This window comes from Melozone crissalis, unplaced genomic scaffold (genome assembly GCF_028551555.1).
Source record: "Melozone crissalis strain CALT ecotype California unplaced genomic scaffold, PUWL_Pcris_2 ptg000012l_1, whole genome shotgun sequence".
NCBI lineage: Eukaryota > Metazoa > Chordata > Aves > Passeriformes > Passerellidae > Melozone > Melozone crissalis.
Window position 1 is genome coordinate 16,369,439 of NW_026535790.1, and position 15,688 is coordinate 16,385,126.

The following is a 15,688-nucleotide window of genomic DNA, read 5'->3' on the forward strand; positions in this document are numbered from 1 at the left end:
CTGCGAAAGCAGCGCCGATCACAGTCACGCAATTCCAGCTGACTCGCTGGTCAAGTGCACAGGTAAAGAACGACGAGACCGAGCTTCGGCGGTACGACAGAAGCTCCGATCCCGGCGCGAGCAGCCCGACTGGCCTCCGGGCGCCGCCTCAGCCTCGTCCGGCCCCGCCTCAGCCTCGTCCGGCCCCGCCTCAGCCCCGGGCCCCGCCTCAGCCCCAGCCCCAGCTCGGCCCGGCCCGACAGCGCCGCCTCGCGGACGTCGGCGCAGGCGCGGCCATGGCGGCGACCGGCAGCGCGGAGGGCGCGAGCGACGGCCCCGCGCTGTGGGCCGAGGTGCGGGCGCTGCTGCCCCGCGCCGAGGAGGGGCTGACCTTGGCGTTGAGCGGCGAGGTGGAGGACTGCGTCCTGCCGCTGCTGCGGCGGGCCCGCTCGCTGCTCTACGGCGCGGCGGGCCGGCCCGGGGCGGCAACGGCGGCGGCGCTGGAGCGCCTCAGCGACGTCCTGCGTGACTACTCCTGGGAGAAGCTGAACGCGGGGCCATGGAGGGAGGTCGGCAAGGGCTGGCGCCAGGTCTACGCCTACGGCTGCCTCTTCGGGGCGCTGGCCGAGGTGGCCGCGGGCCGCCCGCTCTCGCGCGCCGTGCGGCTCTGCGACCTGGGGCTGCTCATGGGCGCCTCCGTCCTGGACAACGTCCTGGCGCGCCTGGTGCGCGCGCTGCAGCCGCACCTGCCCCGCGCCGCGCCGCGCGACGGAGCCCGCGCCCAGGTAGCGCCCGCGCCCCCCTCGCCCCCTCCCCCGGCGGCCCGGCCTCCCTGCGCCGGCTGCTGAGGGGGAGCGTCCGTTGCAGAGCGTCCGGCCCGAGCCGCCGCCGCCCTGCGCCGTGCAGCGTGAGGAGCTGATCCCGCGCCTTCGCTGCCCTTCGCTGGAGCACTTCAGAGACAACTACCTCGTTCCCCAGCGGCCCGTGGTCCTGGAGGGCGTCATGGATCACTGGCCGTGTATGAGGAAGTGGAGGTGAGAAGTAAGTTCCTTCCCTGTCCAAGTGAAGGCACGATCGTTCCTTGTGTGGGATGTCTTGATGTTCGATAGAGCCGCAGGCCTTCCCAGGCAATGGATACCGTGGGCAGTGCATTTTGCTAGCAGCACTGTCCTACTGCTCTGTGGAAGTTGCTTCATAGATGAGAGAAGCTCTTCATAGCATTCAAGGCAGATGCTGGGCTGTTTCGGGGACAAAGGTGACTCTTTGACCAGTCTCTGGCTCCTCATGGGGGAAGGCTACCCTCTGCCCAGCCTTCAGCCGTCCCAGGAGCCCAATGGCAACACCTGGGATCTCATGAGAAGTGCACATTGTGAAGTGCCAGTGAGCTGTTCACAGCTCCCTGGATCTGTGTCAAGCACACATATCAATGGTTTTTACCTCTTGGAGCTTGCCGATAATTACTGCAATGGAAAGTGAATTTCAGAGCCAAGAGTAAGCATGGTTGACTTTTCATTCTTAAGTCCAAGCACTGATGTTTGTTCAGTGTTGTGTTTGAGTGTTGAGTTTCAGTCAGACACCACTGTGCAGGACTGAGTAACAGCATTGTGCTGCCTGGTTACTGTACACAATGGTGCCCACATTTCTAATACTGACCATCAAGTATTTGTGAGGTGAAGGTCATGATTCCCCAGAAAAGGGAAAAAATCACTCGCAAGATTAGCTTCTCAGTTTAATTGGTACTGTCGTCCATGGAGAGATGTATTTCACCCATCAAACTAATCCCTCTGGCTACAATTGGAATGGGTATTATTGGCACCTGTATAGACACTGACAGAGAGTTGATCTAATATTACTGAGTAAAAGATACAACATGTTATCAAATGTGGCAGCAGGCAGCAAAAAGATTGGCCATCTATGAAAGCCATCCCTTGCCAAGAGACAGTAACAGCTTAAATCTTCGTAGTTTGGAGTGAAACAACTGAGGCAAACACCTTTTAAACCAAAACAAAACAGACAGTTGTGGGGTCATGTACACACAAACCTGCCTGCTGATTTCCTTGTTGCTTGCATTCTTTTATTCTGCCTTTTTCTTCTGGCTGGTTTGGTTTAGACAGGAGAAAAGCAGGGTAGTAGAATTTTATTACCCAACAAGATTGATTTGGATTGATTGCCTTACATTCAAAATTAGTAAGAGCAGGATAGAAGGTAATGGAACTTTCTTTATTTCAGTGTGGACTATTTCTGTCAAGTCGCAGGCTGCCGCACAGTCCCTGTGGAGTTGGGTGCTCGGTATACAGATGAGGAATGGTCTCAGCAGCTCATGACTGTCAGTGACTTCATCAGCCAGTATATCATGGATGAGGTCTGTTACACTCATTTGTTTAATCTCCAAACACAGCAGCATGGCACTGGTACAGACAACAGTTCTGTTTACAACAAACCTACTCAGAGGTGGTATCAGGGGAAGGGGTGTGCTGTAAGCACAGCTCTGAATGAAAAGGTTTGATATATTTTTAAGACCTGAAGCTAGGAATAGTTATTGCAACAATAGGTTCGATTTTTACCTATAATCAAATGTACAGTAGCTGGAATTTGATTAACAGATACACACATACATACGCAGCAAAAACCTGACCAGTGGAATCTAAGAATAAGGGATCCTCAGCCAGCAGTGTTGTTCTTCTGTCTCATTAAACTCCTTAGTGAGATGTAGGATCAGATCCAAATTTACAAGCCATGAGGCAGAAAAATACAAAGTTGATTGGCATCTGGAATGCCCTTTTGCTTTCAGAGATGAGGATCCCAAGCCCCCATTTCTGTTTCCTGGCCCTCTGGCAGGAAGGACTATGTGCCATAGCAAGTTGGTCTGTGGTGCACCCTGGAAAAGAGTATGGAAGTAGTTCCAGGGCGTGAAGGAGAACTGGTCTGTGTGCCAGCAGGGTCTGGCTAGAAAGATGCAGTGCATTGTCAAGACTCCATAGGAAATCCCAGCTTCCTTCAGTAACTCAAGCTGGATAATTTATTCATTGTGGAGACACACCTACACTCTCACTATTTCAATGGAGCTGTAAGTTGCTATTTCTGAAGACACCTTATACTGTTGAAATACTTATATATAGTACTCTGAACAGGACACTGGAATTTACTCTAAGTAAATTCTATTCACCTGTAAGTAAATTAACTCACAGTCGTACCTGTATGTTACTGTGTTTTTTCTTTCTCTGCTGTTATTTCAGAACAATGTAGGATACCTTGCCCAGCACCAGCTTTTTGATCAGGTAAAACTGAGTGCATGTTTTTATCTTCCTACAGTCATGTCTTCCTTTTGTTGCAGCACAAGTTGTATCTCAAGATGTTGACTGTACTAGATTGAAGGGCATATGGAGAATCCACATTAATTTTTAAGTTTCTGTTTCCATGATTTGAAGGATCAGAGGGAGAAGTTTGTTCCATTTGGCTACAAGATATGGAAACAAATGCTGTTTGGGATGAACATTCAATCCTGGTGCTGTTTCAGTACAATGTAGTATATACTTAGGGGGATATCACCTGGAAAGCCCCTTTCATAAGTCAGGGAAGAGATTTGGACAGGAAAGTTTTCAACATTAATATGTTTACCATAATCTGAAATGTTGTTCCAGTTTACCAGAGCTTATGTTGGTGGGAGACATAAAAATGGAAGCAAGTATAGTATGGAAGAGATAGCTGCTCCTTTTCCATGAGGAGCAAATGTACTTACTCTTGTGAGTGTCTCTGATTTCTGCAAAAGCAAAGGGTCTCTTGAAGAATGAGGAAACCCCTTTCTTTCTCCTGCTTCTCCTTCCAACAGTCTGCTCACTAGAACAGAAAGTTTGAGAACATTTCCTGCAGATTCCTAGCAGGTCAGCTACTTTTCTCCTACTCTTGCTGAACCAGCCAGTCATTTGTTTTCTTTGCATCCAGCCTGGCTCATCTGTTTGATGAATTACGTATTTTGGCAAGTCAGCACATACCCTTTGTAATGTTTCTTTCTTTGTGGAAATAGATCCCAGAACTGAAAGAAGATATCAGTATCCCTGACTACTGCTGCCTGGGGGAAGGGGAAGAAGATGACATCACCATTAATGCCTGGTTTGGTCCAGGAGGCACAGTCTCACCTCTTCATCAGGATCCCCAGCAAAATTTTTTAGCCCAGGTATGTCCTCTAGTTACTCTGCACATGCCATTAATGCGATACTTAGAGAAAATGTTTATGGTATGTGTTAGAGACAAGGGGAGCAGACAACTGGAACAATCGAAAGTTAGAGAACATGCAGATACTGTTTTGCTACTTTATGGCATTTGTCACTACTGAACTTACTACTGAATGTAATCTTACAGACCACAAGTGTTGCTCGTTGAGAGACCAGTATTTACCCTTGTTTTACAGATGGGAATTTGTAACAGAGTTGGGAAGAATCTGGATCCTGTCATGTTGTACTTAGGAGTTTATTTTTCTGGTGTTGTGGTTTGAGCCCAGCCAACCCCCAAGCCTCATGCAGCCGCTTTTTCATTCCCCAACCAGCAGGATGAGGGAGAGAATGGGGAGAGTAAAAGCTAAAAAACTTGTGGATTGAGGTTTAATAAGCAAAAACTGTGCATGTAGGCAAAGCAAAACAAAGAATTACTTGACTGCTTCTCATGGGCAGGCAGTCATTCAGTCATTCCCAGGAGAGCAGAGCCCATCATGCTTAACAATTACAAACACTGTCACTCCAAACATCCCCCCTTTCTTTTTCTTCTTCTTCTCCCATATGCTACACATGATGTCATGTAGTCTGGAATACCTTTGGTCAGTCAGTTTGGGTCACCTGTCCTGGTTGTGTCTCCTCCCAGACTAATCCCTCGAGGCTGCTGGGATTAGTCAGAGTACTCACAATAGGACAGCTCCCAGGTATGATCATACCTAGCTCTTGCAGTGGTCTGGAATGCTGGCACCAGCATACAAATCTTCACCCTAAACCTTCTCTTCCACTGGTATCAGTGGAGGACTCAGCTTTGACGTGTTCGTGCGGCCATATCTTGACACCAAAAACTTGCAGTTCATGCAGCATTCAGGGAAGCCAGGCCACTTGCCTTACAAATTCTCATCTCATTTCAGCACTCCAATGAAAGAACTGGTTTAATGATGAGACAGAAATGAGTTTGAGGGGTATATGGAAGGTTAGTAGTCACTGTGCAAGTACCTCTGCCTATTGATGTGAATTGCAATGAAGGTTCAGCCTCCTTATCCTCAGTTCTTATTTCTAGCTGTGTAGAGACCAAATAATGATATATAAATTGGGTTCCTTGAACTTTGAATTGAAAGCAATCTGGTGTAATGCATTTCCTTCCCAATGGTATTTCAAATTCTTATCTGCTCCAAGGGAAGAGGTACTTGAATTCCAATAGCCTGATTTAACTTTTTATTATAGCAGTGTCTATTACTAACAATAATTATATTCCTTGTAATCAGGTATATTTTACTGTTAAATGCCAGCTATGGCCCACAGCTTCCAGTAATGTGCCAATTAATGACCAATGGAAAACATTTATTTTATTACATACAGGTACTTGGAAGAAAGTACATCCGTCTCTATTCACCACAAGATTCAGAAAACCTGTACCCCCATGAAAGCCAAATTCTTCACAACACTAGTCAGGTAAATAGTTGCTTGAAATTTTAAAATCAATAATGTTATCAAATCATATTTGAGTAAAGACATTCTTCTGATGATTGTTTGTTTTTTTATAGGTTGATGTGGAAGATCCAGACTTGGTCAAGTTTCCAAATTTCACAAAGGCTGCATTTCAGTCCTGCATTCTGATGCCTGGACAGATTCTGTTTATTCCAGTTAAATATTGGCACTATGTGCGATCACTTGAACTCAGCTTCTCTGTTAGTTTCTGGTGGTCATAGTTCTGACATGTAGCTAGCAGCACTGAAATTAAATTAAAAATCAGGCAAGTAGCCTCTCTCTCTCAGGAGAGGTAGAGGTGAAGCAAAACCAAAAACCAACAAACTCTTGCTAAAGCATGGAGAAGTAGTCACAATGGGTAAGTGGAAAGATGATGCTGTAGTTACTTCATTTTTGTAGATGTTTCTAATAACTCCTAAAGAGCATATTGTTAGGTCATTGTCCTGTGCATGCAACCATCAGAAACAGCCTCTCTATGGGCACTGCCAGGGCTCTGCCTGAGCCTCTGTCTTAATAACCAGGTCAGGGTTATCTTCTACTTGGATTTAGTAACACTAAACCCTAGAGTTGGCTACAGAGATGGTGCTACGTGAAGGTTCAATCCATTAAAAAACTGAGCTAACACCAAGCAAGGTACTAGTCACTTGCATGGAAAAAGTTATTAATGCCCTGGTTCTGGGCAGGATAGGGTTCATTTTTGCAGTAGCCAGGAGGGGCATGGCCCAGACCCAGAGGTTATTTTGTACCACCTCAGCCTGCCACTGCTGCAGGCCAGGGGCAGGAAGGGGTTCCTTGGTCTTTTAGTGATTGAATCTGTGTGAATCTTTTTGTGTGAATCTTTTGTCTGTCTTGTACACTGTTACTGATATTGTTGCTATTACTGCTTATTTTCTTATTCCATTGCTGTTTCCAGTAAATTATTCTTATTGCAACTCATGATGTTTATCTTTTGGACCTCCCAATTCTCCTCTCCATGAGGGGAGAGGTAGGGGGAGGAGGGAATGAGCAAGCATCTCGTGGTTTGGAGCGTTTTGGTGGAAAGACTAATTTGGGGAGTACCATTTCTAAACCACACATCATGTTAAAGCCTAGAATATAACTGAAGTTAATCCATAGTTTAATTGCAGTTAGATAACCTGAGGTTTAATTATACTTTGATTAACCATCATATGAACTGCTGCCACAGCCCTTCTGCTGTGTCACACATCTCTACCAGGGACAAGAATGCTGCCATTTTAGTCTGGTGTCTGGCAATAGCCAGTCCTTGGCTCCTTTCCAAGTCACTCTTAAAGGAAAAAACATCCTTACTTAAAACTGGAGACAAGTGCCAAGACAAAAAACCTAAAGAATCTCAGTATGGTAATGTTTTCAGGAGTTTACAGACATAAGCTAACATTGCCCCACGTCCTGACCTACTGCTTCCCAATCCTTCTGTGGCAATATTCCCTCCTTACAGAGCACAGCTGCTCATTGCATGGCCTTACATCAAGACAAATTCTTCTGCATCTAAAGAAGGGACAAAACACAACCACAGTGCCAACCAGAAGTGCTCCAACTCCAGCCCTAGGTCAGAGACTGAGCCAGCTGCCTTGCACACGCTGCACTGATTTTTCACCTGCTTGACATGCTACAGCAGGTGTCATTTCCGTTATGCAACTGAATTTGTACTGTTCTGTACAAACAGAGAGCACTTGCTGAGAAAGGTTTCTTTCAAGAGTTCAGCTGCATATATCAGATTGCAGGACTGACTAAAACATTTGCATCTTTAATCCCCAAACATGCACCTAGGAATATGGAGAATTACAGAACAAAACAGCCTCCAAAAAAGCTGTACAAGCATTACTGTGAACAGGAACATCAATTATGTTTTTATTTTAAGTTTCTTAGAACTTTAGAAAATGAGTACACTGAGCACTGTTACTTATGAATACAATACAGTCTGGCTGTTCTGCCAGAGTGGCGGCAAACAGATGTCACTGACATCAAGTTTTACTGGCAGCATCTAGGGCCAAGAGTGGAGCTCTGTGGTAAGTCTGGGAGCCCATCCGATTCACACCTGTAAAGAAAACTAAAGGAAGGTTAATAGAATTCACACAAAAAAAAAAAAAGATAATATTGTAAAATCACCTTTTCTAAAATGCTTTGTATATTCCTCTGTTGCTGTTCACAATGTCAAATTTCCCTGGACAAATGGAGTAATTCCAAAGAGATTCTTAGAAGCTCAGTATTTCCAGAAGTTTTAGTGTCATGGGCTATGTGTGCCTCTATTCCTTCCCCACTCCCCCCTATCTCCTAAAGATAGATATAAAAAATATGCACAGGGTCTGCTAATGCCCCTGTGGCACTCTTTGGGCACTGTGGGGGCTCAATGCTGCCTGTGTGGTTTAGTGTCTGAAACGTACCAGTGAAGTCAGAAGTACCTGATACTCACAGTTATAAATAATACAGGCAGTGCCACTGAACATCACAGCCCATTTCCTAGTATTATTACATTCAACTTTTTAAAAATACATTCCTTAGTACCTGGGGTGTCACAAGACCACAACTCATTACACTTGGGACAGCGGGGTTCAGTCTGGCCTCTGAAGTACTTTCTGACACAAGGTAAATGCATTCCAATTCCACAGGATTCACATACTTGGCTCTGAAATCAGGAGTGTTGATTCATAAAATCATTCTAAACTGTCCTTCAATTTAAGAGAAAGTTGTTACAAAGAGCAGCAGATATGCAAGGCTTTGTTCCAAAGAATGGCTCCCACAATACGGGTGGTGGACACACTCAACAGTCAAAGCAGGTAACCGGTAAAAGGAGGTCTTTTTCTGTAAAAGAGGAAATACTTTTTCCCTATATGGACAAAATTTAGCTTGAAAGATGACAATTTCAGTGCAATAAAGGAGACGAATTGGGATGGAAAAAGTAACATGGAAGCATGTTAGTTGGGCAGATCAGAAGATGCAGGCTCACAGAGCAAGAAAATGTAGCAGTTTTGGAATATGAATCCAGGCTGTAACTACTTAAGCAAGATGGAATGGGTAACATCCCAGCTATCAAAACACAGTGCTTTAGCATGCTCAACATAGCACACGTGTTCCTTCTGAGGTCCAAACACAAAGAATTGCTGAATTAAAATCCCAGAACCAAGAATGAACGTGTCACACGATGACATCTATTGGCAAGGCCCAAAGAGGACGCTGCTAACACCTCACTGCTAAACCTCTTTCAGCATCAGGAGCTCATCTCTAACATGCTGGTTTAGAAAGCTAGACAGAAAAACCATATTCCTCATTGTGGGAGTGCACTTTTCCAATTTTATACTTGGAGACACTGCTCTAAGACAATTTTATTTCTAAAGACAGAAGATAAAATGCCTAAATTGGAAAAAAAAACTTTTTTTACAAAATGCACGAGCACCATGACCAGATTACAAGACCAAGATTATACTCAAGGGGAAGCATCACAAACCTCAGCTATGACCATGCAAGTCCTTAGCTGAGGTGATAAAACACGTTACCTGGATGGCGAGGCTGTGACAGAGGTTACATTTCCTTGCTACATCCTGGTAGTTGCTGAGAATGTACTGTTCCATCTCAATTATGCAACGAGTATGCAGAGTATATTCTCCATTTTTCTACGGAAACAAGTGTTGAGATTACGAATTTCTTTTGATTCCTTTTACCTTTTTTGACTTTGCTAACCATCTGTTAACAAGCCACTTCTTTCTACCATCATGAAACCAACATGCTGTACAATGCAATGCCAGAACCACTTTTGAAATAGCAGAACTCCTTTGTTTAGAGGAGCAGAATAAAAATCCCACACCTTTAACAGAGATCTAGTCCCTGGGAGGCATAGATGAGTGAGCATGCATTCCTTAACAGAGGCATGCTGTTTTGGGATCCTCCCAAAAAGAATGTTAGAGGAAATTCTTCCAGCTTTCAACAAAATCTAGGCATTTCCTGCTTGATGTATCTTTGGAAACATCTGCCAAATCAACTTAACGTGTAAGTAACAGTGTGGCAGCAGGTTGAGGATCTATGATGCAATGACTCCAGCAGAAAAGGGATTAAGGTCTCACTTAGCAAGCAACTGCAGTATCCACATGGTCAGTCCACCACGATCCACATGGTGAGTTAATCTCCACTGCTTCCTCATAAAATAAAATAGATGTAACTACGTGCACAGTGGCCCATGCATTTCTGGTACAAGAGTTTTCAACATGTCTGGCCTTACTCCTTTTCAGGAAATTCTAAATGCAACTAACAGCACTGATCATCTGAAGAGCTTTCCCCAGCTCTTGTTCCAGGCTGAAGGATGCTGTGCTGTTGTGTACAAAGCTGTGTACAAAGGATGCTGTGCTGTTGTGTCTGTGCATCACTGGGCGGGACTGGACACACAAACCCACCTGGCGCCAGTACAAGAAACTGAAACCACGTGGTCCTGTACAGACCTACCCAAGGACTTTTCCCATTTAAGTCTACTTCCTCTTCTGCAAAAATCACTGGAGCAGCAATAAGCATGGGTGCCATAAGACCATTTTTGCCATCATTCATTCAAGAAGAGCCCCAGTTTCAACTACCACATCCTTAAGAAGAACACCTGAATGCAGTTACCTCAGAGAGCCAGTTATCCTCCACAAAAACTTTCAGCACTTGTTCTGCTTCCTTTTTCTTCATTTTTTTTGTCTTAAGTTGGTCAGCCAAATTTAAAATGTCTGTAGATGAGGCAAAGCCATTTTCTGATAAAATTATTAGGTCCATCTACAGGAAGAAACGTTACCAAGTATTAGAAACACTGCAGTTAGGCAGACACACCTTACAGTAATGTGCTGATATGCATTTTTTTGCATCCAGGTATGTGAGAAATACTACAGTATATGGCTTGAACCAGAATTGTAAAACAAAGGCCAAAAGCTGAAACAATCATTGTCCCCTTAGCAGTTTTGATCTTTGCCAAGAAAACGTTTCCACAAATAGAAGTATATGTGCTGCCTAAATTAAGCTGCATTCAGGGACCCCTGGCCACACTCAGTGGTGACAAAAGATCCATTTCTTTTTATCTGCTCTTTGTCAAAGATCTTTTGAGGAAAAACCTCAATAACCATAGACAAATGTTTAAATGCAAATCAGCAAATTCATTTTGTATGTTACCAGCATTAAAAACTACTTTATATTACTAAACTACTGAAGCCAGTGAAAAACTCAGCAGTCATGATTGAAAATCCTGAAGAAAGTTGCTTGTGTAACTAAAAGTAGGCATGTCTTGCCCCTAACACAGGGAGCCATTCCCTGGTGCTGATTATGCCTTACCCATAACTGACTTACAACAACAAATCATTACTCGCACGTATCTTCATCCCTGCCCACTCCACCGATTTGATCTCAGATAAACTTAGGTAAAATGGCAACTACTTCTTCAACCACACCTCCATTTCCATTTTCATTCATTTTAAGATGAGAACTTCACAAATAACATGATTTACTGAGTGATAACTGACATACTTACTGTTTTTCTGAACAATTCCAATTCAATTTCTGTATAGTCAGATGCCATTTTAGTTACTTCAGTTTCCGCCAAATTCACCTACAAAAAAATAAACCGACAAAGTGCCAATGTAGTTTCATACGAGCAATTGTAAAAAAACCCCTGAGGTTAAGAATACATCATCTTACAATTACCATAAATGTTAGTTCTTTGAGGAGCACTTGACGGTATTAAAGTTCTTTTTTAAAACCCCTCATCTTCCAGCCACAAATTCTCCACAGCTTCCTCTGCCCAGGCAAAGCCATTCCACAACACAAGCTCCCAGAACTGACACAGAGTGCTGCAGCAGAGCTGACACATCACAGATGCTAGACTGGTCTGGTGCTAGACAGCAGCTATGTTATCAGTCACCTTTTTTTCACTGTGAAACCAGTTGCCCATGTTTTCTACTCTTATTGCACATGCTGCTACTATTAAATAGTAGCTCAACTTAACTGGAAAAAGGAAAGGTTAAAGGCAGCAGCTAATGTTAGATACCTTCTGTATGGTCTTCTGAAATTACTAGATAACCTTCTCTGACATGCACATTGCAGATCATCTGGGGAAACAACTTTTAGGCTACTTCTCAGCAATCCTTTTGCGCTAGGTTGATTTTTGAGTGGGAGAAAAAGAAAATTGATGTTGGACTGCTCTCTGTGTTTTCTAGTTTAAAAATCTGTCTCAGGAAAGAAAGACTCCTGTGGAAAAGAAATCTCCCTTCAGCACTCAAGCAATGTTTATGCTAAGCAACACCCACACTGCTGCCATCCTTGCTGCCATGTCCTATTCCCATACATCCAGGCTGTGACAGTTTATCCTCCCAGCAGCTCCTGCAGCCACTGCCAGCCCCATGCAAACACAGCACAGCAGGTACCTACTACAGCATAATGGGCTCTCCCATCCTCTTCCGAGATTCCTTTCCGGATCTGCATAAACAAAGGCTGCAGGTGGCTATTAATAGTGCTGATGAAATCGTCCAGTTTATCGTGTGCATAGTAAACTGAAAATGAATGAGAAAAGTCATACAGAGAAAAGCCAAACAACTACACACCAGGCAGATCTTTTTACGTGAAACATTTTTTCCCAGGTAAGAATGCTAAACCTGAGGCAGAATTCAAACATGAATTCAAACTGTTCTATTCAGCAGACATATAATTTCCTTGTGCTGCTGTTTCATGGCCTTCAGAGATGCTCAGCTCCCTTAAAATCAGTTGACAGAGTCCAGAGAACCTGCCTTGTTGCAGGGAACCCATAGCACTAATCCAGTAATTACAGTGACCTGAACTAAGCTGAATTGAAAAGATAATATAACTGGGGAAAAAAATGTTATGCACAATAGAAAAATACAATGACTTGAATTCCTTTATACACAAGGGACTTCTTGTTGCTGTATTCTCTGTTTCACAAATTAATGGCACATAAATGCACAAGTTACACATCAGAAAATGTAAATTCTAGTGTTATAGAAACACAAGAAATATCTTGAGTTGCTTTCTACAAACCAAGCAAATACTAGCAGCAGTTTTATCATAGACATAATTAGGATGGACTTTGCAGTCATTCTGTGGAAGAATATACAATGGTTCTTGCCTGCACAGCACCAGCACAACCCTCACAATTCATCCAAAACAAGACTTTGTCAGTGGCAACACTCCTGCTTGCCTTCATCAGGGTATGGTTTAAAAACCAGACCTAAGTAATGTTACAGTAGGCCCCCAGCCAGGTAAAAAGTTACATAGACTCCATACATTTACATAATGCTGATGATTTCTTTCTTAATAAACCTATTGTTTATTTTATACTCTAGTTCTCTACAGGTAGACCTAATTGGTCCTCCAATTAAAACACCATCACCACTGGCTAATTAAGACACCACCGTTCAGTAAACAGATCTCCATAACACATTCCTCATGTTCACAATAATAGGTGCAGCAAGTGAAGATAAGAATGGTTTCTCACTCTTTTCTCTGATCTTCTCACAGCCTTCCCCAGGCATTGTTCTGGGAAAGCTGTCTGTTGCTCTCTGTGACCAGAGAGCCGCTGCCACAAAGTAACAACTCATAATTTCAGATAAATGATTAATGTCTCAAAAATACACCCAGTTATCATGAAATTAATCCTGTTCTGAGTCACAGGAGTTCCTCACTCACATAAGAGTGGGCCAAGGTCCTGCTCCCAAACCGCACTATCCAGCCCAGTGCCAAACAGCACTCACAGGACGCTCCTGCCCAGGAGTTCCTGATTCTGATATACAAGATTCCTTCCGTGAACAAGGTCATCAAACAACAAAATCGAGAGTAACGTAAGTACAAAATTAAGTAGAGTTTTGCCACCTGCTTGGCCACTGTCAGCAGGAAACACTGCACACAGCAGCCAGGGAGCTTTAGTGACAGATCCCAGAGAGGGTAAAAGATGAAAACAGAGTACTCTTTTGTACAACAGCCTTAACACTTTAATGTTATATTCTAATGTTAAATGGCTGCTTGGGTACATCTTGTGTGGAAAAAAAGGGATAAAAATTCTCCATAAAAAATGAACAGGGGGTAGAGAACACCAAAAGTTGCACTTCACAATTTTAGCATCTAAAAAGTAGGTCAAGTTACAGTTCCTGACTCAAGAGACATACGAATAGATTGCTTTGTGGGAATCTGACCTTACATCTATAGCTAAGGAAAACCAGAAGAGTCCCTGCAGAGTGAGTAGCATGGTGGCATGGCAAGGGACACACCTAAGCCTGGTAGGAGCACAGCTTCCAGCACTTGGAATGGACAATATAGTGCAGGTGAGGTGGGAAGAAAGCACAGCAATTCACCAAGAAACCTCATCTCATCCTCACATAAATATTTTTGTAGAGTCACTTCTCCCACAACACCTGGGAGAAATAACTGAAGGGCATTTACTTAAAAGCATTAACTATAGTGAAGTAGTTCCAGTGTCAAAAATTATTTTTTTAAAATCATTTATATGTATAACCTATAAACAACAACCTTGATAAAATAAAAAGTACTATATACGAATCTGGCCTGATTAGAAGTTAGTTTACTCATTGCTGTGTTATCTTTCAGGAAAGAGAGGGAACACTCATATAATTAGAGTTTTAAAACTTTTTTTAGCTAGTATATGCCCTTCAGAAATCAAATTATTTGCAAGCTGCACCAGGAAAAAACCCCAGTTTCTTTCACCACCAAGACAGACACACCTTTATCAGTCTCACAGCAGTGCTGGTGTAATTTTCTGGCCTCTGATCCTTCTGTTATCCCATTAGACATCAGAACCTGCAAGAACCGTCGATGAGCATTGGTCATCTGAGCTGCCATCAGATTGTTTCACCAGGCTTCAAGTGCTGCAGGAGGTTTAAGCTGGAATTAATGCACCTGTTAATGCAAATTAAGAATACAACAGTCCAAGTACACACAAGATTTCAATTAAAGTCTATTACATTGAATGAGGGAGCAGATCCCAAGGCTGTCCTCAGAATGCAGAGGGTGATCAGCTCTGAGGTTCTGGAAGGGTGCAAGAGATAAAATCTAACTAGTTTTAACTACAGAAAAGAACAACTTTTAGGCATTGTGTCGTTGTCAACCAAAATCGGGACTAAAACTCCTTCTTAACACCAATGTAGCATTAAGAAGCAAGCAATACTTTATTGGAGCACTGGATACGCAGGGGAATGACTCCTGCTTAACGCGCATAATTGGCTCAAGGTTACACACATAGCAGCCGCTTGAGTCTGCACAGTCAGCCTCAGACGGTGCTCTTGGAGGGTCTTTAGGTACCCCTGGCGGTCACTGAGCCTCTACATGTTCACAGTGATCTTCTCTTTCTCTATCGCTGTAGCTTCCATCGAAGCTGCAGAGCATGTTGCTGACCAAACTGGATTGGGCCGGTTTGACTCGCTAGGAATTGGAGCTGGAGAGCGCTCCACGCCCCACCGACCGCTACGAAACGCTCCCCTGCGGTATTCGCAAACCGGAATGTAACAGCGTGGGGCGACAAACAACACCGTCCGTCATTCCACGTTAGACAAAGCTCCTGCTCCACACACAGCCCGATTTGAGCACAGGCGATCAGAGAGGGTCAATTTGGACAGAAAAGAACCCTCGACAGGTTTCGAAGAATGCCTGAAGTAATTAAAGGCAGCTCAGGAAATTCCCTGTTCACTGCACCAACCGACTGCCCTCTACTGGCTGAGCTCCGGCCCCGCCGCCCGTGCGGCCCCGGGCCAGCCGCAGCCCACGGAGGCAATGCCCCGGAAAACCGCCTAGCCCGCTGGCCCTGGGCCCTACCGGGGCTTCCCGAAGTTCCCCGGGACTCCCACCGCGGGACCACCCCCGTCAGCGGCCCCCGCACCTGTCCGTGCTCAGCAGCTCAGCGACGGCCCCGCTCGCCCGCCATGGCCGGCCCCGCCCCGCGCCGGCCCCGCCCCGCGCCGGCCCCGCCCCGCGCCGGCCCCGCCCCGCGCCGGCCCCGCCCCGCGCCGGCCCCGCCCCGC

The 15,688-nt window shown here is 44.7% G+C and overlaps 2 protein-coding genes across 3 annotated transcripts; one reads left to right on the plus strand and one right to left on the minus strand.

Annotated features, from left to right (window-relative positions):
- Positions 1 to 275: 275 nt before the first annotated feature.
- KDM8 (lysine demethylase 8) lies at positions 276 to 7,453 on the plus strand. Its single transcript, XM_054271293.1, is given in 7 exon segments — positions 276 to 788; positions 790 to 1,013; positions 2,209 to 2,341; positions 3,216 to 3,257; positions 4,004 to 4,153; positions 5,547 to 5,639; positions 5,732 to 7,453. Coding segments are annotated over 7 exon segments (1,320 nt in total). The 3' UTR covers positions 5,897 to 7,453.
- Positions 7,454 to 7,463: 10 nt separating this feature from the next.
- NSMCE1 (NSE1 homolog, SMC5-SMC6 complex component) lies at positions 7,464 to 15,611 on the minus strand. Of its 2 annotated transcripts, none has more exons than XM_054271307.1 (8): positions 15,547 to 15,611; positions 14,396 to 14,570; positions 12,075 to 12,196; positions 11,179 to 11,256; positions 10,287 to 10,433; positions 9,188 to 9,304; positions 8,199 to 8,319; positions 7,464 to 7,731 (listed from the first exon to the last, which is right to left on the minus strand). In XM_054271307.1, exons 2-8 carry the CDS (start codon positions 14,511 to 14,513, stop codon positions 7,658 to 7,660), a joined length of 777 nt encoding a protein of 258 aa, XP_054127282.1. In that variant the 5' UTR covers positions 14,514 to 14,570; positions 15,547 to 15,611; the 3' UTR covers positions 7,464 to 7,657. The 2 variants fall into 2 exon arrangements, with proteins under 2 accessions (XP_054127282.1, XP_054127283.1); XM_054271308.1 differs by having other exon boundaries at positions 14,396 to 14,539; positions 15,547 to 15,609.
- Positions 15,612 to 15,688: the final 77 nt, after the last annotated feature.